At 36.9% G+C, this 22947-nt stretch overlaps 2 protein-coding genes across 2 annotated transcripts; both read right to left on the bottom strand.

Moving 5' to 3' along the window:
* Positions 1-301: 301 nt before the first annotated feature.
* LOC134680332 (uncharacterized) lies at positions 302-22640 on the bottom strand. The gene is made up of 2 exons (XM_063539447.1): positions 22521-22640; positions 302-606 (listed from the first exon to the last, which is right to left on the bottom strand). The coding sequence occupies exons 1-2, from the start codon at positions 22633-22635 to the stop codon at positions 302-304; spliced, it is 420 nt and encodes a 139-aa protein (XP_063395517.1). The 5' UTR covers positions 22636-22640.
* LOC134680256 (uncharacterized) lies at positions 12617-14408 on the bottom strand. The gene is made up of 2 exons (XM_063539349.1): positions 13298-14408; positions 12617-12662 (listed from the first exon to the last, which is right to left on the bottom strand). Exons 1-2 carry the CDS (start codon positions 14262-14264, stop codon positions 12643-12645), a joined length of 987 nt encoding a protein of 328 aa, XP_063395419.1. The 5' UTR covers positions 14265-14408; the 3' UTR covers positions 12617-12642.
* Positions 22641-22947: the final 307 nt, after the last annotated feature.

Raw genomic sequence — 22947 nt, forward strand, 5'->3', positions numbered from 1 at the left:
GCCACTCCAAGGGACGCAGCCATGCGGTAGAATGAGATAGCAATATCACTTGCTCTCTTAACGCATAAATGCGACCCTTGGAACACTCACGGAAATAAAATACCCCTCCAGCCCTCCACCCCTCCTTCCCTCCGCGCCTCTGAACATATTTGAAATCGGGAATCTGCCGCTGGACACTCTGAATTAACAATAAGTATTTATAACAATAAGCGCCACTTGTACCAACCCACTAACCCGGGGTTAAAAAAACAACATATAAAAACTTATATTTAATCCAATAAATAACAAGTACATGAATAATCTAATTCCTCTTGAATGGCCAATTGAAATTGCCCAAATCCAGGAACCCGGGACTGTGATTCTCATGGTTCGTAAGCGGTTCGCTCTCAGGGGGTCCGTAGCTGTACCCTATAGTGTTATAGTCGGCAGGGGGTCCGTACAGGGTAGACGGAGAGGCCACAGGCTTCATGGCCTCGCGGCTCTTCATGTAGTAGCTGATGAGGAGGCCGATGATATAGCAGAACTTCTGGAAGAAGGCCATGAACAGGAACACGGAGACGACCTTGAGGACTGCCACTTTTGAGAAGATGAAGAGGATGATCATTACTGGAAAGAGAAGAAAGCATATGGTTAATAAAGGTGATGTATTAGAGTTAGACCAAGAAAAGTCTGCAGCGATTTTGATAGCGCACGCAGTACGAGTGTTATTTACACGTCATAATTTCAAAAAAGTTTGACGTTTAAAAGGACACTTGCACTGCGTGGGCTATCAAAATCGCTGCAGAGTTTTCTCGGTCTGACTCTATTTGCCATTTATAATTTTTATATAATTGGGACACTCTTTGAGGGAGGCCTATGTCCAGTAGTGGACGTCCTCTGTGTAAGGTCATTCATAATGATAACATTATGTATAACAGTTTAATACTAATTCTGTACTATATCTCTCTATGTATGTTCTAGGGTGTTATTAGATTTTGATATGACAACTCTATGTCAAACTGGGTAACGTCATTTTGATATGGCAATACTATATTATTTTTTTAATAGAGCCTGACAGATAATTAGGGGGGAGAATTGACGTTTTGCTGAAAAACATTGGTCCTGTTGATTTTCTTAATTTCACTAATAATATATGAAAATATCTACTGGAAGTGAGTTTGATTCAAGACCAAGACAAGACCTTTATAACTCAGAAGTGGCACAATTACCGAAGAAGCCCACAATTGTTGAAATAAATGTGACATTTTTGTTTCGTCGTTGTGGACGAAACTTCCAACAATGAATAGTAATGAGAAAGAGAATGGTCGCAGCCGCAGTAAACATAGATCGGCGCGTGCGAAAAAGAAGGTTCAACGGCGCCATGAACGCGAACAAAGTAGAAGTATACGGAATCGACGTTCGAAAAGTGTTCGTGTAGCGTGCGATGAAGGTCGGAGGAGTCGGTCCGAACACAGGCGGGACCGGCATCGTACGCGAAGCAGAAAACCCAGTCGAAAACGCGACTACGAAAACCGAAGAAGTCGTAGTACCAGCCGTCGGCGCAGCTCGAATCGTGGTCGACGTAACCGTAGTTCCCATAGTAGAAGCCGTGTTCGTCATCACAGGAGCCATAGTGGAAGCTATAGCAGTGGTCGTGAGAGCGGCGGATGTGATCAGCAGAGTCGGAGCCGTAGTCAACGAAGCTGTAGCCGCGTTCATGACAGCAGGCGCAATCTAGGGAGCCGCAACCACGCACACATGCCGGGTACTTCCAAGCAGAGTGGTGAGAATCAACCAGTTCTGACGACTATTGAGAATGTGAACACATTTCAAGGTAATGAACATCAGCAATTTCTTAGAGAATTAGTTAAAACATTAAAACAGAACAGGCCAGAGGGTAATAAATTTCCTATGTTAGGCAATGTAATACCAGAATTTAACCCAATGATTAAAGAGCAAACTATACATATGTGGCTGAATAAGGTAGACGAGTGTGCAAAATTATATAACTGGGGTGATGATCAGATCATCCATTATGCATTACCCAAATTGTCTGGTGTTGCGAAGAACTGGTATTTAGCTTTACCATCTATGTCATTCACGTGGCCGGAATGGAAAACAAAATTGATTGAATCATTCCCTAGCGTTGATGATTATGCTGAACTGTTAACAGAAATGCTGAATAAGCGAGTTAAGTATAATGAATCTTTAGAGCTTTACTTTTATGCCAAATTAAATTTATTAAATCGTTGTGATATCCACGGAAAGCGAGCTGTAGATTGTATTTTGAGTGGAATTGATGATAGATCGGTTCGGTTAGGTGCTAAGGCATTAAAATGTCAACAACCAGAACAAGTGTTAGAATATTTTCAATCTGCCAAACAATCACGGGATTCAGAAAAACAAAAATTTAATTCTGGGTCTTGGACAAAACAACTCAAAACTTCAAATGCGGTAAGTGATAACTTAAAAGGTGTTTCAAATACAGATTCAAAATCCCATTCAAAATCTATTGTGTGTTACAACTGTAAGGAACCGGGTCATTTTAGTTATAAATGTACAAAAACCATTTTAAGGTGTAATATTTGTCATAGAATTGGGCATTTATCTACAGACTGTCCAAAATTACCAGGCAATGACAGGGGTGAGAGTGTACCTGAAAAAAATGTTCTGCGTGTTAATTTTGATAAACACTTTGAGGGTGACACTAACCGTGATAGCAAATATTTTAAAAATATAAAAATAAATAATTTTCTTACACATGGTTATATAGATATGGGCAGCGAAGGCACACTATTGAGATATAGTGAGGCAGTTAGGATGGGAATAAATTGGAAAACACATAGTCAACTTCCACTTTTGAAAGGAATAGGACCAAATGCCATTGTGCCTTTAGGTCACGTGAGCGTTGAGATGGAGATAGATAATATAATTGAAACAGTAGATACATATATTGTTGATGATTGTGTCATTAAATATCCAGTATTAGTAGGTCATAGTTTTACAGAGAAACCTGGGATAATTATTACAAAAACTGATTATACCCTTATTATTGAAAAAGGATTCCCGGTTAAGTTACAGCTTATATTATTAGAAGACACAAAAATTTCACCAAATAAAATAATGGTTATTCACGTAAGATCAGACACAGATTACTCAGGTTCGGTATATGTAAAAGGTGGTTTGCGCGGGAAACCTAATGCTGAATTATATCTTTTGCCGGGTGAATATATTATTGAAAAAGGTCAATGTGGAATACTAGTACAAAACATCACTGACTTACCGCTCACATTGCTAAAAGGGGAGCTGGTTACTCGCGTAACAACAACAAATTTCTGTCTCAATGTAAAATCTCTCAACCTGGTAGATGATACTTGTACGGATTTAAATATAAGTGAACATCTGTGTGATGACGAAATATCAAAATTGAAAATGGTTTTAAAGAAACACGAGGCTTGCTTCTCAAATAACTTAAAAGATTTAGGTTTTACAAATGTAGTTCAGATGGAAATTGAATTGACAGACAAGCAGCCAGTTGTATATCGTCCTTATAGATTGTCTTATCCCGAACGAGAGTTAGTGCGTACAATGGTACAGGAAATGATAGATGCTGACATAGTATGTGAATCAAATTCGTCTTACGCTAGTCCGATTTTATTGGTGCAAAAGAAGACTGGAGAAAAGCGACTCTGTGTTGATTATAGGGCTTTGAATGGCAAAACACGGAAGGAACATTACCCCCTTCCACTTATAGATGATCAGCTGGACAGGTTAGCAGGTAATTCTCTGTTTATTAGCCTTGATCTTGCCTCTGGATACTACCAGATTCCGATTGCGGAATCATCACAGGATCTGACTTCCTTTGTGACCCCGGACGGGCAGTATAAATATAAACGTATGCCTTTTGGGTTAGCCAATGCGCCGTCCGTGTTCCAAAGGACGATGAACAAGGTGCTTGCAAAAGTTAAGTATGTTATCATCTATATGGATGATATACTAATTCCAGCTCGTAATTTTGAAGAGGGCTTAATACGTTTAGATGAGGTATTGAATCTCATAAGTGAAGCTGGATTAACACTTAAATTAAAAAAATGTTACTTTTTCTATAAAGAATTGGATTTCTTGGGCTTTCACGTAAGTGGTGAAGGTATACGACCGGGTGCTCGAAAAACAATAGCGATTTCAAATTTCCCGACACCAAAGAATGTTCATGAAGTACGACGTTTTATTGGGTTAGCTAGTTTTTTTCGTAGATTTGTCAAAAATTTTGCCTTGATTGCACGTCCTTTAACTGATCTATTAAGAACTAAATTAGAATGGAAATGGTCAACCGAACATACAGAAGCTTTTAACGCTTTAAAACAGAAATTAGTAGAACGCCCCATCTTGGCGTTGTATGATCCTAAATTAGAAACAGAATTGCATTGTGATGCTTCTAAATTTGGCATTGCTGGCATTTTGATGCAACGTGGTTTGGATGGGTTGCTGCGAGCCGTAGCGTATTACAGTCGAAAAACCACTGCAGACGAACAAAAATTGCACTCATTTGAATTAGAAACACTTGCTGTAGTCGCTTCTTTAAACCGTTTTAGAGTGTACTTACTTGGCGTAAAATTTAAAATCGTAACTGACTGTAACGCGTTGCGGACTACACTTACCAAAAGAGATCTTATACCTCGTATATCTCGTTGGTGGGTTCAGTTTCAGGAGTACGACTGTGAGATAGAGTACAGGCCAGGGTGTCGTATGGCACACGTAGACGCTCTCAGCCGTGGTCCTGTTGCTGACCCCACGAATGATTCACGACCTCATGTTATCGATGTTCTGAATATTGATGTTAAAGATTGGATAGCAACAGTACAAGATGACGATGATGAATTGAAGCGTATTAAACACATTTTGCAAGACGAAGATACTAAATTGATAATAGATGTTCAAAAGAATTACCGGTTGAAGGGAAATTATGTATACCGAATTTTAAAGGACGGGAGTCTAAGGTGGGTTGTGCCTCGTGGTGTTAGGTGGCAGGTTTTGCGCATGAATCATGATAATGTTGGGCATTTCGGTTTCGAAAAAACTTTAAGTCGATTGCGTAACACTTATTGGTTCGCAAAAATGCGGCGATTTACAAAAAAATACGTAGCCGCGTGTCTTGAGTGTGCTCACCATAAGGCTCCAGGAGGATGCAAGGAAGGGCTGTTGCATCCGATTCCAAAGATCGAAAAGCCTTTCCACACAGTTCATGCCGACCATCTAGGTCCGTTCGTGCGCTCTAGGAGAGGCAATATGTATATACTTGTTATAGTTGATGCGTTCACAAAGTATGTTGGTATTCGGGCTGTAAGAGACACAAAAACGAGTACTGCTATAAAAGTTTTTAAAGAACACTTTAGTTATTTTAGGCCTCCGTCTCGTCTGATAACAGACCGAGGGTCCTGTTTTACTAGTGCTAAATTTAAGGAATATACAAACGAAACAGGTATTAAGCACGTGCTAAATGCAGTTGCCTCACCTAGGGCGAACGGCCAAGTTGAACGATTTAACCGTACAATACTGGACGCTTTAAGTACTTCATGTCATGGAAAAAACGATAACACTTGGGATGAATATGTAGGACAAATCCAATTAGGAATTAATACTACGGTAAATAAAACGACAGGTAAAAGTCCATCGGAATTATTATTTGGCTGTAACTTTATAACCACATCAGAAAATAAGTTAAATGATGCAATAGATGAAATTTCCGAGCGAGTAACAGGTGATAATTTAATACAATTAAGAACGGAAGCTAAAGATAAAATAGATAAACAACAGGAATATTCTCGAAGGAAATTTAATAAACATAGGCGGGTAGGCAAGTCTTATAATATCGGCGATTTGGTTAGAGTAGAAAGGACTATTACAGATAAGGATCACATAGGTAAATCAAAAAAGTTGATCCCTAAGTTCCATGGGCCGTACCGGATTATAAAAGTTCTACCGAATGATAGGTTTCTAATTGAAGATACACCTCTAACTAAAAAGGGAAACAGAAAATATGAAAATGTTGTAGCACTAGACAAGATTCACCCCTGGCTTAGTTTTAAAGATTATACCAGTGATAGTAGTGATATGAATGATAAGGATAATTGTAACTCAAGTGAGACTGATTAAAGTTAACGTTATTATGCTAAACTTAGAAAGATTAACAAAAAAAAAACAATAATAAGTAACCTGATATAAAAAAAAAAAAGAATGAAAGATATTGCTGTTATATTGTTATACTGTTACCTTGAGGATGTTTAGTGATTAGACTATATTCAGTGCAGAAATGAATGGTATTATGTAATTAATACTGCACATATGGCTATTTACTGTGATGAGCTGATGAGACTAGTATAGTTGTTATTTAGTTTGTGAACGATCAGTGCAGAACCGAATGGTGTTAAGCAATTAACATCGCACAGATGGTCGTAGATCACAACATATTATGATGAGACTGGTAGTGTTCTTATTTTTGTTATTTAGTTTGTGAGCGATCAGTGCAGAACTGAATGGTGTTTAGCAATTAGCACCGCACAGATGGTCGTAGATCACAACAGATTATGATGAGACTGGTAGTGTTCTTATTTTTGTTATGTAGTTTGTGAGCGATCAGTGCAGAACTGAATGGTGTTAAGCAATTAGCACCGCACAGATGGTCGTAGATCACAACAGACTATGATGAGACTGGTAGTGTTATTATTGTTATTATTTAGTTTGTGAGCGATCAGTGCAGAACCGAATGGCGTTAAGCAATTAACACCGCACAGATGATCGTAGATAACAACATAGTTTAATGAGATTAGTTATAGTGTTATTATTGTTGTTATTTAGATTGTAAGTGATCAGTGCAGAAACGAATGGTGTTAAGCAATTAACACCGCACAGATGGTCGTAGATCACAACAGACTGTGTAATTAGATTTACAAAATGTGATGTTCCCTTGTTTTGTTTTGTTTGATTATTTAATGTGTTAATGTTGCAATTTTAACTGAACTTGTTTTTCTCATTAATTATATGGGGAGGACCCCACTTTAAAAAAGGACGGCCGAGCTGTAAGGTCATTTATAATGATAACATTATGTATAACAGTTTAATACTAATTCTGTACTATATCTCTCTATGTATGTTCTAGGGTGTTATTAGATTTTGATATGACAACTCTATGTCAAACTGGGTAACGTCATTTTGATATGGCAATACTATATTATTTTTTTAATAGAGCCTGACAGATAATTAGGGGGGAGAATTGACGTTTTGCTGAAAAACATTGGTCCTGTTGATTTTCTTAATTTCACTAATAATATATGAAAATATCTACTGGAAGTGAGTTTGATTCAAGACCAAGACAAGACCTTTATATCTGGCTGATATGATGACGAAGATGATGAATTTTTATATGGTAACTTTGGACTAATAGGATTTGATTGAATTTGCTTAAATCAAAATATTTTAGTTGGTCGAAAATGATTTGTTGATATATTTCTGTTTCTAAACATTTACGAACATAGGCAACTAATTATAATTGCAAAACACCCGAGATATTTAAATTTAAGATACCTACTTCAAAGTTTGAGAAGGGATTACAGTATTGAATTATTTACCAAGTAAACAAGTATTTTTTCAACGTTCTGTAGGTACGTTATACGCATCTATAGGCAATTTACAATTTATAATTATGTACAGTCACCAGCAATAATATGTTATACAACGAAGGCCGCAAAAATATCTGACACGATCTTATTTGTTTGTAGTGCAATAAGAGCGTGTCACATATTTTTGCGGCGTTTGTTGTGTAACAAATTATTGCTGGTGACTGTACATTTCCTATTCAAAACCAGTGCTGTAATTTTGTTTTTACTGACCCGACATAAAAACTCTTGTGGAAAAATTGCAATAATCAGTTTATTTAATAAATATTAATAAATTGCATCAGTTTTTGAATAGTATAAAGATACTTTACTAGCTGGTGTGGTGAAAAAAATATTAATATACAGGTGTACGAGTAATAAACTGTACAGGGGTACTTTGGTATATACTCGCATAATAAGTGACAGAAGGTGACGTCGCAAAAGTATTGACATGATCGTCAGCATCACTTTGAAGTCAAATAGGACCTGTAATTAACGAAAAGATGCTCACAAAAAATAACGTAACACATATCCAACGCAATTGTGCCGGCAGGAAAAAAAATCCAGCTGCTGTGAAAATAACCAAATCTAAGGAGTAGAGTTCGGGGGCCCACTGATAACCAGTCCGCCGGACGATATCGGCCAGTCAGTTAAAAAGGCAAAATTTGACAGCTCCGAACAACTGACAGGCTGATATCGTCCGGCAAACTGGTAATCTGTGGGCCCCTTAATCTCTCGTTGCGCTGTCAACTTGATACGATAAATGGGTTAGGGAGTAAATAGACACCCTATTTTAAACAAGAATAATAGTCTTAAAATTTTATAGTTTATAATTTTTGATATATTTTTATAAAAAGACTTACTATCTAAAATAGCTGGCATAAAAATATATACAGATGAAACTCTGCTTTTGTTTTTATATTAAAAATAACAACTTGAATCGAATTCGAATCGAATACCTACTGTTAAAGGCCAAACTTGGGCCTTGGGGTCCAAATAAGTAAATTAATAGAATTAAAATACAAAATGTACGTAGGAAACGAAAGATATATTTTCCAAGAAGACAGTTGACAATATTGACATAAACTTTTTAATGTTGGGATAAAAACTCCATTCTGCAACATATTCCGCCAACATAAAATAACATAACTAGGTACAAATTAATACCTTATTAAATATTAAACTACATTTCACATTAGCTCCCTTGTATACTTCAATATCTAGAGCGGACTGTAATCTTTTAAGGTTTGTGAAATTGAAATTAATATAAATCTTACTAATAACTTAATAAGTTTACAAGATTGCTATGAAAGTAGTTATGAAACAGTATGTAACAAACATAAGATAAGACACATTTTATATAACTAAATAAACATCTTATACATTAGATGCACCCAGCATCAACACATAGTACATGACTACCTACTTATATACAGTTATAAATTAAGTATCAGTACAATTCAGTAGGATATTAGCCATAATACTTAACTAAAATATTAAAATACCATATAATAACATTTCAAATACTACCTATTCATCTAAAGGTAGTATACACACTTTAGTAATAGAAGTTGTATGAACTTTACCATTAGCCTTTTTTACTTCTAAGGCTCTTATCTTCCCATCCTGACCTGGAAAAACCTTGGTAACTCTAGCCATAGGCCAAGTCATAGGCGGAGTATCTATTTCACGCAAGATAACTAGAGCACCTACTTTAATATTAGGCAAGGCGGCCTTCCATTTAGGACGGTTCTGTAAGACATTAAGGTATTGTTTAGACCAATATCGCCAAAAATGCTGCTGCAGAGCAGTACATTTCCTCCAAAACTTCAATCTATTATCAGGTAAGTTTGTGATATCCTGCTCAGGATAGCAAGTTAAGGGCGCACCAGTTAAGAAGTGCCCTGGCGTTAAATAGGAAAGGTCCTCAATGTCTGATGACATTGGCGTTATAGGCCTCGAGTTCAAAATGCTTTCAATTTGAACAAGTGCCGTGTACAACAATTCATATGTTAAAACATGTGAGCCCAACATTCTTTTCAAATGATATTTAACACTTTTTACTGCGGCCTCCCATAGACCACCAAACACCGGAGAGTAACTCGGTATGAAATGGAATGTTGTTCCCAATTTAGCAGTTACATTTTGAACTTGAATTTGATGACATTTATTATTATTCAATTTATATAACTCAGACAACTGAGTACTAGCCGACTTAAAAGTAGCGGCATTATCACAATAGACCTCTGTTGGAACATTACGTCTAGCAATAAATCGTTTGAAGCTAGCCAAGAATGTATCAGTGGTGAGATCTGACACTAACTCTAAATGTATGGCTTTGGTGACAAAGCACACATACACAGCAATATAACCTTTAGTAGTGACAACACTTCTCACTCTTGACTGCTTTATCAGGATTGGTCCCGCAAAGTCTATACCAACCTTAGCAAACACTCGATCTATGCTGACTCTACCAGCGGGCAATGAACCCATCAGCTGTTTTGCTGTTACACCTTTCAGTCTAAAACATGTGAGACATTTATTCACAAACTTTTTTACCAATCTCAAACCGTTAACTATATAATAGCGTTGACTTAAATTGCTAAGTACTTCTTTCTGACTGGCGTGTAAAAGCTTTAAATGTTCATTTTCAATAATAAGGTAAGTGACCTTAGATTCTTTTGGTAAGATTATCTGATGCTTATGGCTATAAGGTAAGGAGGAGTGTTGCAAACGTCCACCTACTCTGAGAATACCGTTAGCATCAATGAAGGGGTTGACAGATAGTAAATACGACGAAACTTGCCTACCTGCCCGCAAAGAGGCCAGCTCTTTATCAAAGAACCTTTCCTGCTCATTCTTTATAAACATATGCAATGCCTGAGTTGCCTCGCTAAAAGTAATAAAATTAAGCTTTATCTTTTGTGAACCCGGCCTTACATTTTTACAGAATCTTTGTATGTAGGCAAGCACGTTAACTGCCTTATTAACGTTAGAAAACTTATCTAACAAATCATTTGCAAGAGAAACCGATTGATATGATGCCATACACACCGGCTTGGAACCATCAGCATGCTTGATCTCCAGTAAGTTGTCAGGTACATTATTACTATCATCGGTGAATTTATACTCTGGATCAGACATGCTAGTAGGTCCACACCACCACAGTTGGTTACTTTGTAGTTCACTAGGTTTTACACCTCGACTCAAACAATCAGAAGGATTGAGGCCTGTTTTTATATACAACCATTGAAAACCCTTTGTATATTCGTTGATTAATTTGACTCTATTAGCAACATAAGCATTTAGTTTTGTTGGATCCGTTTTTTGCCATGCCAAAACAACCTGAGAATCACTGAAAAGATGCACACTTTCAATAGATATCTTTTTACTTAAAGTATTGTATGCTCTAAAGCATAATTTTGCCATCAAAAGAGATGCATTTAATTCTAATCGTGGCACAGTCAACTTCTTGTCTTTAGATGCAATGCGACTCTTAGAACAAAGAAGCGACATCGATACTTTGCCATGCTTGTCAGTGACTCTTAAATAAATGGCTGCTCCATATGCAGAAATTGAGGCATCACCAAATGCTACTAGCTGAGCAGACTGAATGTTATCAACAGTAACATTTCGTTTTATTTTAATTTCTTTCATTGTCTGCAGATCATCGTAAAATTCAAGCCATTCTTTTAGTAAAATAGGCGAGGGCACTGAGTCCCAGTCGGTACAAGCCTGAGCCAATTTTTGCATAATGATTTTAGCTTGGACAAAAACGGGTCCCGCTAGACCTAAAGGGTCATAGAATTGGCTTATGTAACTTAAAATCTGTCTTTTTGTCTTAGGGACATTTTTTGACACTGGACATGAAAGTTTAAAAGAATCAGAGTCAATATCTAACTTTAAACCTAAAGTTTTGATGTCCTTATTCAGTTCCAGTTCTCCAACAACCTGCTGCTCTGCTGAAATATTTGTCAAAATTGAAGAGTCATTAGCTGCCCATTTATGTAGTTTAAAACTACCTTTAGCAAGTAATTCTATCAATTGAGTTTGAGTGTCAACAATCTTTGCCAAACTATCCTCTGTATGAATGATGTCATCTACATAGGTAGAGTTTAGTATTGCAGAACTAGCTAGAGGATATTGCCTCTCGAATTTCGTAGCCAGCTCGTTCAAGCATCTTGTTGAAAGATAACTTGATGACTTCATTCCATAGCAAACTGTGTTTAGCTGAATACATTTTATTGACTCATTAGGAGTGTCTCGCCAGAGAATATTTTGCAAAGATCGCTGATCTTTCTGTACTAAAATATTTCGGAACATACGCCTGATATCACAAGCAATGAAATATTTGTGCACTCTAAATGACAACAGTATGTCGAACAGTTCCTGTTGAACAGTTGGTCCATTCATTAAAATATTATTCAATGAAATCTTATTACTCGTTAACATAGATCCATCAAAGACTACCCGGAGCTTAGTACTTACTGCATCCGGCCTTAAAACAGCTGAATGTCCCATAAAGTACATAGGATCTTTAGTAAGATCATATGAGGAAATGTCAACATATGATCCATGACCTAAGTCGAGATATTCATGTATGAAATCCTTATAACCTTCATACAAATTCTGATCCTTCTGAAATCTCTTCTCGAGATTATAAAATCTCTTGAGCGCTAACCCAAATGAATCCCCCAATGTATTGTTCACATCATAGATAGGTATTTTTAATGGCAATGAAACTGTAAATTGATTGTCTTCAAGTTTGACAGTTTCAGTGAACAATTTTTCGCACTGTTGTTGTTCAGATGTATGTTCCGCATATATTTCAGGTACTTTTTCTGTTTGCCAAAAATTAGACATAGTATCGCGTACATCAGTTTGACATTCTTGACAGAAAAGAGAAACAGCAGGTTGTTTAAGAATAGAAGATGGAACATCACCGCCTACTATGTAACCAAACTGTGTGTGAACCAAGCTGATGGGTGCGGCATCAGGATCGCGCAGCTCCTCAGGCTGCGACAACAGGCACTGAAAAAAGATATTTGCAGCCAATAAAATATCTATCTCACTTGGGATATGGAAGGAGTCATCGGCTAATGTTATATTTTCAGGGATCTCAATTTTTGAAATATCTATTTCTGTTTGTGGCAACATTTCGTTACTAAATTTATCTACCACTAGCAGATTTACTTGTGTTTTATATGGATAAACACATGAGCAAATATCCAGGCGCAAACTATGTTTGACCGATTTATCTTCTAGAGTTACACCAGTTATTGTAGTAGAACATGGCAAGAGTGGGTAACCTAGTTGCTTTGCAAGCTTCGCTGTTATAAAGGAATTCTGAGATGCACAGTCAAGCATTGCTTTAACTATGATCTCCTTGCCACATTTAGAAACTACCTTAACTTTAACCGTTGGCAACAACACCAGTGTCTGATTATTCATGTTAGTCAATGACACCGATGAGGATTTCTCTTCATTCACATGAAGTAGCGAGTTGTGGGATTCTTTGCACTCCTTACATTTAAAATGAAACTTGCACTTTCCTGGGTGAATGTTAAGACAAATCTTGCAAAGCTTTGTTTCCTTAACAAAATCTAGTCGTTCCGATATGGAAGCTAGAGCAAATTTAGGGCATGCATATAATTTGTGTTCCTTACCACAGTACAGACAGCCTTGGGATGCTTTGGTAGTGACAAATGATGATGATGCCATCTTCACTGGAGCTACCTTGCCAGCAGCACAGCTTGCTGTATCACCCCGTCCCTCACTGTTCTCTAGGGCAAGGGCCCGACCTTCTACAAATTTCAAAAAATCATTAAAGGTTGGCTGTTTTGAGGAATCCCTATGCAAATGATACTCTCGGTTAGTAACTGGGTCTAGTTTTTTATTTAATAGGCAAATGAGAATGCTGTCCCATTTTTCAATGGCCTCATCAAGGTTTTTTAATGCAGCTAAATGCTGTTTTGTTATTGAAATCAATGAGCGTAAAGCACTAGGACTTGACTTAGTTAGCATTGGCAACTCAAACAAAGCATTTATGTGCTCATTGATGATTTTATATTTATTATCGTACCTATCAGCTAAAATTTTGAGAGCTTCGGAATAACTTTGACCGATGACAGGTAAGTTTTTGATTAAATCAAATGCCTCAGCTTTTAGGAAGCTTCTCAGGTAAAAAAACTTTTGTATATTGTCGAACCCTTCATTGTTATGCACAAGGGCAGTAAACATTTCTATGAAAGGTCTGTATTCTGTATACTTGCCATTGAATGATGGTATTTGTATGTTCGGTAACTTTATTTTCGACGACACTTGCGACGTCACTGCCGGCAAAACGGCAGGGGTGGGTACAGGTGCCGATAAATCCGCAATTCGCTGCCGCATTGCTGCGACGCATTCATAAAAAGTCGTTTCGACAGCAATGGGATCCTCCTCATCACCTATTTTCTCGCACAGATCTTCATAATCGTGGAATGCCGTCTGGGCCCTCTCTACCATCAGTTTTAGCATTTCTATATCGTTTATATACGATTCTTCCATTTTGTTTTTCAATCTTGTTAGAGTACCTTTTTTCGTGCCTCTGCGCGCAACTAATTGACGTCGTTCTTCTTCTGTCTTTTCCATGTTAAATTGCGCACAATGCTTTGCATGTGGAAAACACAAAAACGACTTCGTAGACGCACATAAAAACCGGCAAAAACCAATTAACTTTACAAGCTTTTAAACTTATTACAAGACAGAAACACTTTTCCACCACAAACACTAAAATATCTGGAAAAGAACAAATGTCAAACAGATTTGAAACAAAACGTTACTTGTTTATTCCGTTCCACGCGCGCAGATCGCTGCGCAGTGAGTGGTGCTGGTGCGTTTATAGAACGCTTGCTCGCGGCTCGTTGAACGCTGCGATGGCTCCGCACAATGGCGGCACCTTCAAATCGGCAACTCCAGACGAGTCCAATGAAAATATTTTCGTGCTTCTTAGAATCCGCTTCTACGCATTTAATTTTATTTACTTACGGTTCCCGACTCAATAGGACCATGTTAAAGGCCAAACTTGGGCCTTGGGGTCCAAATAAGTAAATTAATAGAATTAAAATACAAAATGTACGTAGGAAACGAAAGATATATTTTCCAAGAAGACAGTTGACAATATTGACATAAACTTTTTAATGTTGGGATAAAAACTCCATTCTGCAACACCTACTTAATGAGGTTGTATTTATAGGTACATATAATATGTACATAATACATTAAATCATTATAGTCGTATTATAGACTTTTAATATATGTAACGTAAAGTCAGTTGACGAAAAATCATTAATATATTAATGATACCAAGTTATTTACTTCCTGTTCTTAGTTTGAAAATAATTTATTTTATTTTGGTTGAATATTACAATTTCATAGCGTATAATTCTATTTAATATGGAAGCTTTTCAATAGTAACTATTCATGATCCCAGTTTAGCTTGGCGTCTATTATTGGACCGGATTTGACGGGCTTATAGTTTCTAGTTTTCATACTGAACCAGTTGGAAAGTCTATTGTATTAGAAACCGCAAATAGAAGGCTAACATCCCTTTATATCCCGTTGCTGCCGCTCAATTTATCTAATTTGCTATACCCTGTTCAGGGTCCAATCTAAGTGCAAGGAATACCCTGAGAAATGGCGTAACAGCTAAATACCTACGTTACCTACTTACCGTGGATTGAAAAAAAACGGTTAAACATATGTTTTTATGTATTTATATACAGCTAAATACCTACGTTACCTACCTACTTACCGTGGATTGAAATAAAACCTGTTGTCTGCCTCTACATTTAATCAATTGTAAGGTGTGCCAATAAAGAGTATTCTATCTATCTATGATTTTATTTATTTATATTGAGCCTAGAGTGTGTCCCACTGCTGGGCAAAGGCCTCCCTCCTTTTCCATATATCCCGGCCTTGACCCGTCTCCCACAAATTCCTATCAAAGGCGTCACGTTCATCTCGCCAACGCCGTCGCGGTTTGCCGCGACACCGGGTGTAGGCGACGGAACTGGCAGCCTGGTCGGTACGGATGCCGCTGCCAGCGCGCGTCTTTTGTTTATAACTATGGATAGTTTCCCTCCGGCCGTTTTGGCAACCAAGTTTCGTAACCAGTTGTCAAAAAAGAATATATCATCGTGTTAGGCAACTAGTTGCCTAAAAAGAAATTCTATTCCTGTTTGACATCCAGTTGCCAACGAAGAATAGAGCTCAGACACTTAGAGAAAATGTGGCTAGTTTCCAAGGCTTCAAAAACAAATGTACATATAAAAGTACTTACATACAGTGTGGGGCATTCAAGAATAAAATCATTATTTGAATAAGAATTTGCAAGAATAAAATTACGGTGATTTTATTCTGGAATAATTCGTCCGGAATAATTTTGTCTGGAATAATTCGTAGATGAGAAAATTTAATGGGAATAAGTTATTCTTAGTCAAATAAAAATAATCAGGATTTTTTAGCTAATTTAGCTAAAAATAGCTATATATCTGACTTTAATAATTAAAGCCAGATAAATAAGCTATAAAGCTTACCTAGGGGCTATTCATAAATTACGTCATTTCAAATTAGGGCGGTGGGGTCTGGACATCGGATGATGGTAGCATGACGTAGGAGGAAACGGGGCCATTCGAAGCATGATTTTTGGATGATTTTAGGGGGGGGGGGGCTCAAAAATCGTCAAAAATCGATGACGTAATTTATGGACAGCCCCCTAGTTGAGTGGTAGTACAAATACCATGGCTGCAATTTACTAAATTTCACAAAAAATACAAAATAACGCGTACAGGTTAATATTTTATAAAAAAATATTTTAGTCCACAACATTGCTTAACATATTTGACACCACGGAATTCACCATCTCTAACGAGAACCTAAGCAGATCAGCAATATCCTGTGCGTGGCGGGCGTCGAAATCGGTGCGGTTGTTGGGGCATATAAATACTTGTGTCCACCCATTTTCCCCTACTCCGCAATGTTGACTGCAAACGCTCGTTCCAGGTGATTTTAGGATATTCTAGATGTCACGTAATGTCTAGCTGTGAAATGAGATATGAAAGTCTTATTTGGTAACCAGTTGTAAACAAAGACATTTAATTCCTTTCCGACAACTGGTTGCGAAACTCCACTGTCATCTACGGTAGTTGTGGATCAGGAATAGAATTTCTTTTTGGGCAACTAGTTGCGTAACAAGATTATTTTTTATTTTTCAACAACTGGTTGCGAAACTTGGTTGCCAAAACAGCCGGAGGGGTAATATTTTGTACAACAAAGTTTTCGCGTTTTATTCATCATCGGCGTGCCGACAGCGTATACCGGGTTCGACTTTGAAGCCCAATTGGTGGTTGTTTTAGCTGTTTCAGCCACGTCAGATATTTAATTTTGCAGCGTAGGTACTATTATACATATTGTATAGTGTTTTTGATGCGATCGGTCAACTTCACGCCTAGAATATTACGCTCCATGGCGCGCTGACAATCTTGATGGATTTTTGAAATTTTGTCAAGTCTTTACTCCGTAGGTCAGGATGCAAATTAAGTTCTATACACGAGCGAGAGCATCTTTGCTACAAATAACAATACTATTTTAAGTATTCCAATTTCAGATTACCCTCCTGACGTAACGTAGGGGAGACCGAGGTGAGTTGTGACAGAGGAGAGTTGTAACATCGTCGATTTTTTGGAATCTATTATCTAAACTAGGTCGCAATAGCGCGCATTTGTTAGTTCAAGTTACGAGCTAACACACGCACACTGTTGCGACCTAGTTTCTAGTTAATAGATTCCAAAAAATCGACGATGTCACAACTCTCCTCTGTCACAACTCACCTCGGCCCTCGGTCTCCCCTAGGCTTCCGTTGCGGATATGAGTTTTTCAATTATTTATGTTGCTTACTTTCATAAATGATTGATACCTCAAAGTCAAATAAAGATTTTTGATTTGAGGATTTTCAGATGCAACTACAGGCATTACAGTTTGTAATACGGCTGATTAGAGAATGTCATGATCGTTATCTAACACAAAATTCCAGTTAGCAACAAAATTCCCGGCAAAATTATTCATGAAAATCGTCCGAGTGGTATTTAGCATGGAAATTAGGGTAGTGTCACAACGCCGACATGTAGTGATAAGGAAGGCGCATGTTACACCGAGCCGTATCTGACACAGGTGGATCGGATTACCTTTTTTTCTCTGAAACATCGTTGTGTTCATACAACCACGCTTTACCATTACTTTCCCACTTATTTAAAAAAAAAGTCCTCAACTGTGCGATTCTCCAGAAACTTCCTGCCTCGTACAGCGAAGAACATTTTTTCCATAATTTAGGTGCTACTTAAATCATCATCATCATCATCTCAGCCATAAGACGTCCACTGCTGAACATAGGCGTCCCCCTTTTTTGGGGGCTGAATGCCATAATCGCCACGCTTAGCAGGCGGGTTGGTGATCGCAGTATAGAGTACACCGAATTTGAGGGACGCTGCTGCCCGTCCACCGGTAGTCTTGGACGTGGTTTAAGGACATACCCGGGTCCTGGACGTAGTTTAAGGACATACCCGGGTCCACCGGGTCCTTAAATACTGCTACTCAAATAGGTTCGCGGCGTTTAATTATTATTAACTTTAATGTTGTTGTTTTGTTTAGTTTGATTAAATTGTACGTATTCAGATCGGTCACTGTTCAGTTCGGAGTCATGACAGTCGTGCATCAGTGTTGGGCAAAAAGTAATTGAATTACTAATTACCAATTGCAATTACAAAATGTAATTCCAACAAATAATTTCCATTACATGTAGAAAGTAATTAAAATTTTAATTACTAATTACAATTGCAAAATGTAATTAGTAATTAAATTATTAATTACATTTTGTAATTAAAATTTGTAATTTAATTACTTTTTTGAATTACAATTACTTTTATAGAATGCAAGTTTTTGATCATCTTTATTTCCAAAATAAGATGAACATTTTGAATGGTTTTAAATTTGACTAAGCAACATTGTCAATGTTAACTTTGGTTGGACTGTAGCAAAGGGAGGGCTGGGACTTAGATTTTTTTTCTGATTAAGTGGTGTCATTAATCATTATGATACTATTTTTAAATGATTGTAATGTGTAGATCACGTCAAAATAAGCATCTTTTACTGAAAAAACTTTTCTCTAAAATAAAAAATGGCTGAGTTAGACGCCTCCAAAGATTGATGTTTTTAAAGGGAGCTGGGACTTAGAAAATTTTCATCGCGAGTGGTGTCATTATGACATATATTTTAAATGATTGTAACGTATAGAACACGTTAAAATAGGCTACTTTTACTTGAAAAACTTTTTTCTAAAATTGAAAATAGCGGACAGTATCAAAGGGGGGCCGTTTCTGGGACTTGGAATTTTTTTTGAGAAAATGAAAAAAACAGGGGTTTTAAAACAGTTCTTAATAAAGTTTTAGAAAAAAGTTTTTCAAGTAAAAGTAGCTTATTTTGACGTGTTCTATAAGTTACAGTCATTTAAAATATATGTCATTATGACACCACTCGCGATGAAAATTTTCTAAGTCCCAGCTCCCTTTAAAAACATCAATCTTTGGAGGCGTCTAACTCAGCCATTTTTTATTTTAGAGAAAAGTTTTTCCAGTAAAAGATGCTTATATTGACGTGATCTACACATTACAATCATTTAAAAATAGTGTCATAATGACACCACTTTGTCAAAAAAAATTCTAAGTCCCAGCCCCCCCTTTGCTACAGTCCAACCCGAAAGGCACCTTAGGTTGGCGCTTACGTCATTATTAGCGGCGCCCCAATACCAAGGAGGAGTTTTGGCCGAAGGGTGTCAAGTTCCGGCGGTTCCGCGGCCGGCTCCCTGACACTGCGGGGTTGCGAACTGCATCGCAGCCATAATTGTGTTTTTAGTTTTAAGATATATTTTGTATTAATATGTATGCTAGTTTTAAGGTATTTATCTATGGGCCAATAGTTGCCTGAAAATAAATGTTTTCATTCATTCATTCAATACTAATGCGGTGCTACGCGACGTAAGCGCCGACCGCCATATTCAACGTGGTTTGTCACATAGTACCCTGTAAAGGTATGATTCCAGGGACAAAAAATATGTTATAACGTTATCCAGCGTATAAAGGAATTCATAAAAGTTTTTCTTTATAATTACTCCAAGTAAATTTGTTCATATTTGCATATTATTAAAAAGGTAAATGAAAAGTAATTGAGTAATTTAATTACTAATTAATGTAATTACAATTGCAAATTACACAGAAAATTTAATTACATGTAATTAAATTTTATGTAATTCAATTACATTGTAATTCAATTACATGTAATTCAATTAGTAATTAAATTACACGAGTAATTAATTACGCCCAACACTGTCGTGCATTCGCTAATCTGCCGCCTATTATCTCATTCTCTTATCATAATCCGTGTACTTTTCAATATCGACATTATTCTCATGTACTTAAAGCATGTTTTCGAAATTAATAATTGGAATAGATACATCTCTTTGTAAGTTATTTAGTAAATTCGTAATGTGACGGCTTCTATGCATACAAATCGGTCCCTACGGCATTGTAGCCAATGTATTTGCTGTATTTGTATTTATCATAATCTGTATTTACATTTATAAATATCTGGATGCTTGGTAGCGCCTTTGCCAAGACCATCTAAAGGTATAGGCATAGGCGGCAGCAGAAAAGGTACCTCATGGTAACATTCCATTTCTAACCGCAGCTGCACTAACGGTACTGAACGCGTCGCTGTCATTGACAATTTCCATAGTAAAATGAACAGTAATGCAGCTGTCGTTGGAAATGGACTGTCACCTTAAGTGGGTAGGGTGCTCAAAATGACTTGCATACTCTATTATTCTCGTAGTAATACAGTTGTCTTTAGATCATTTGGAACAACTATAAGTACCTTTAATTAATTAGTTTTATATTTTTTATCCGTTTTGTTGTTTGCTCACTTGCACGTGCCGGCGAAATTCTCATATATAATAATGAATAATGAAATGAAGCAATGGAATAATGGGCGGCCAAAAAGTTATAGCATCAAATTTTTATCTTAATATATCGTCAGGTAACAAGCAAAACTCACTAATTAGGTACCACCAGAAGGCCATAGTGAACCATATTAGTACTCAAGCAAGGTTGATTTTTGTTTAATTATTTTATAGTAATTAGTGAGTTTTGCTGGTGGCCTAGCGGTAAGAGCGTGCGACTTTCAATCCGGAGGTCGCGCGTTCAAACCCCGGCTCGTACCCATGAGTTTTTCGGAACGGACGGATAGTTGTCCAGCAGACCCCAGGCTCCCATGAGCGAAGAAGCGGAAGCGGAGAAGAAGGAGTGAGTTTTGCTTGTCACCTGACGATATTATAAATTATGTTGAGTTCTGCTTAACACTAGATGACTAAAATTTTCTGGAAAAGACCTAGACAACTATTATACCAACATTTTTATTAGTTCGTAACTTAATTTATATTTTATTTCGAGTCGAGACTCCCTTGCCAAAAAAGTACCTACGTATGTAGTACCAATTTCTTTATGCCTTTCGGCCACGACCACACGCGAATATTAGAAAGAGACCAAACACATGTTTATCTAAGGGAGGGAGTTATTTATAAATTTTATGAATATAACTGAAAAATCTGGGGAGACTTGGCACCACTTTACTTATAATATTTTCGGTGACATGCTTTCGTTTTGAATCTGAATGCAGCGAGCCGCGCAATTTGGTGGCTGCTGAATTTCAAATGTGCGATAATATTAATGTTTGAATACATATTAAGTGGCGTCTGGATTCTTAAGAGCCCATCAACGTGCACACTAGCGCCACAGCTAAATAATAGTGATTATTTATATTTTACGAAAGATATTAAAAAAAGGGGGGCCGCTACGTACTGCATTTTGTATTTAAGTACCTTTTGGATACATCAAACTAGTGTTTATGATGCTGGATTCGTCGAACTATGCACTCAAAACTAAAACGGCCGTTTTAACTTTGGACGCATAGATTGACGAATCCAGCAATATAAAACTAGTTTGATGTATTCAAGAGGTACTTAAATACAAAATACAGTACGTAGCGTCCCCCTTTTTTAAATACCTGTCGTTAAATTTAATATAATCACGATTATTTAGCAGTGGCGCTAGTGATGGGCTCTTAATATGTACCTACATTACTTAAAAGTAATAAGGCTGAAAGATATTTTTTTGATTCGCGAAATTGGAATAAAAGCTACCTTTTATATCTAACGAGGAGTGTAATAATATCATTAAAATCACAGATAAAAATATGTGTGCACAAATCATCTCAAAAATATGTCCCATAGCTCTTATGTCAGCGAATTTACAACTATGGGACATATTTTTTAATAAGTTGGCTACACCCATATTTTTACAGTTGACTGTACCGTACCACGCATAATTGAGACTTTGATTTTTTTTTTCAATACAGCACCCTTAGGTGCGGCTAATTATACACAACATAGGTGCATATTTAAAAAAAAACTTCCGAACCTATAACTTTTTTTAAGTAGGATAACTACAAAGCTGCAAGGCTAAATTTAATAAATATGTATAAACGCTATTAGTAGGTAACATTATAATGAGAGAGCTATGACAGAAGGATGTACTTAATAGGGACGGCTCAAACTTATTTCGATGAAAAATAGTAAAAACTGATGGAAACAGCTAATACTTACATCCGAAACAAAATATCGTTCACGTAACACGAGAAACAAACTATTACTCTTAATCTGTATGTAGCACCATAATGTGGGTCCCATAAGCACCGTAAGCTTTTAGAGTAAAAGTTAATAAAAACTTTATTATCACTTACTCCACAGACGAGCCACACTTTTCTTCTTCTTTGCCCTAGCTTCGTCTATCAACAAATTATCTTCACAGTAGCAGCACACCAGTAACGCAGAAAAAATTACAATTGATTTCAACATTGTTATATTTATATATTTATAACCTTAAAAATATTGTTACTTTGAAAACGACCCGCACTTTTCTTTTTAAATCGCGAAGGAACTTCTAAACAGCCAGTGCGCGGCTTACTTTTTTAATTTTGAAAATCGAACTGAACTGGCCGGTTTGACGTCCCGTAAATAAATAAGGTGTTATACACACAGTCGGTCATAGAAACCCATAGATCGTACAGATGAAAGTTGTACATTGTTTTCAGTAGTTAAACGAATATCCGTGACTAATATACGTGTTAGGAAACGATTATTAGCTCTATTGTGTACCGGTCGCGTTCC

The sequence above is a fragment of the Cydia fagiglandana genome, chromosome 3, assembly GCF_963556715.1.
Source record: "Cydia fagiglandana chromosome 3, ilCydFagi1.1, whole genome shotgun sequence".
Lineage (NCBI taxonomy): Eukaryota > Metazoa > Arthropoda > Insecta > Lepidoptera > Tortricidae > Cydia > Cydia fagiglandana.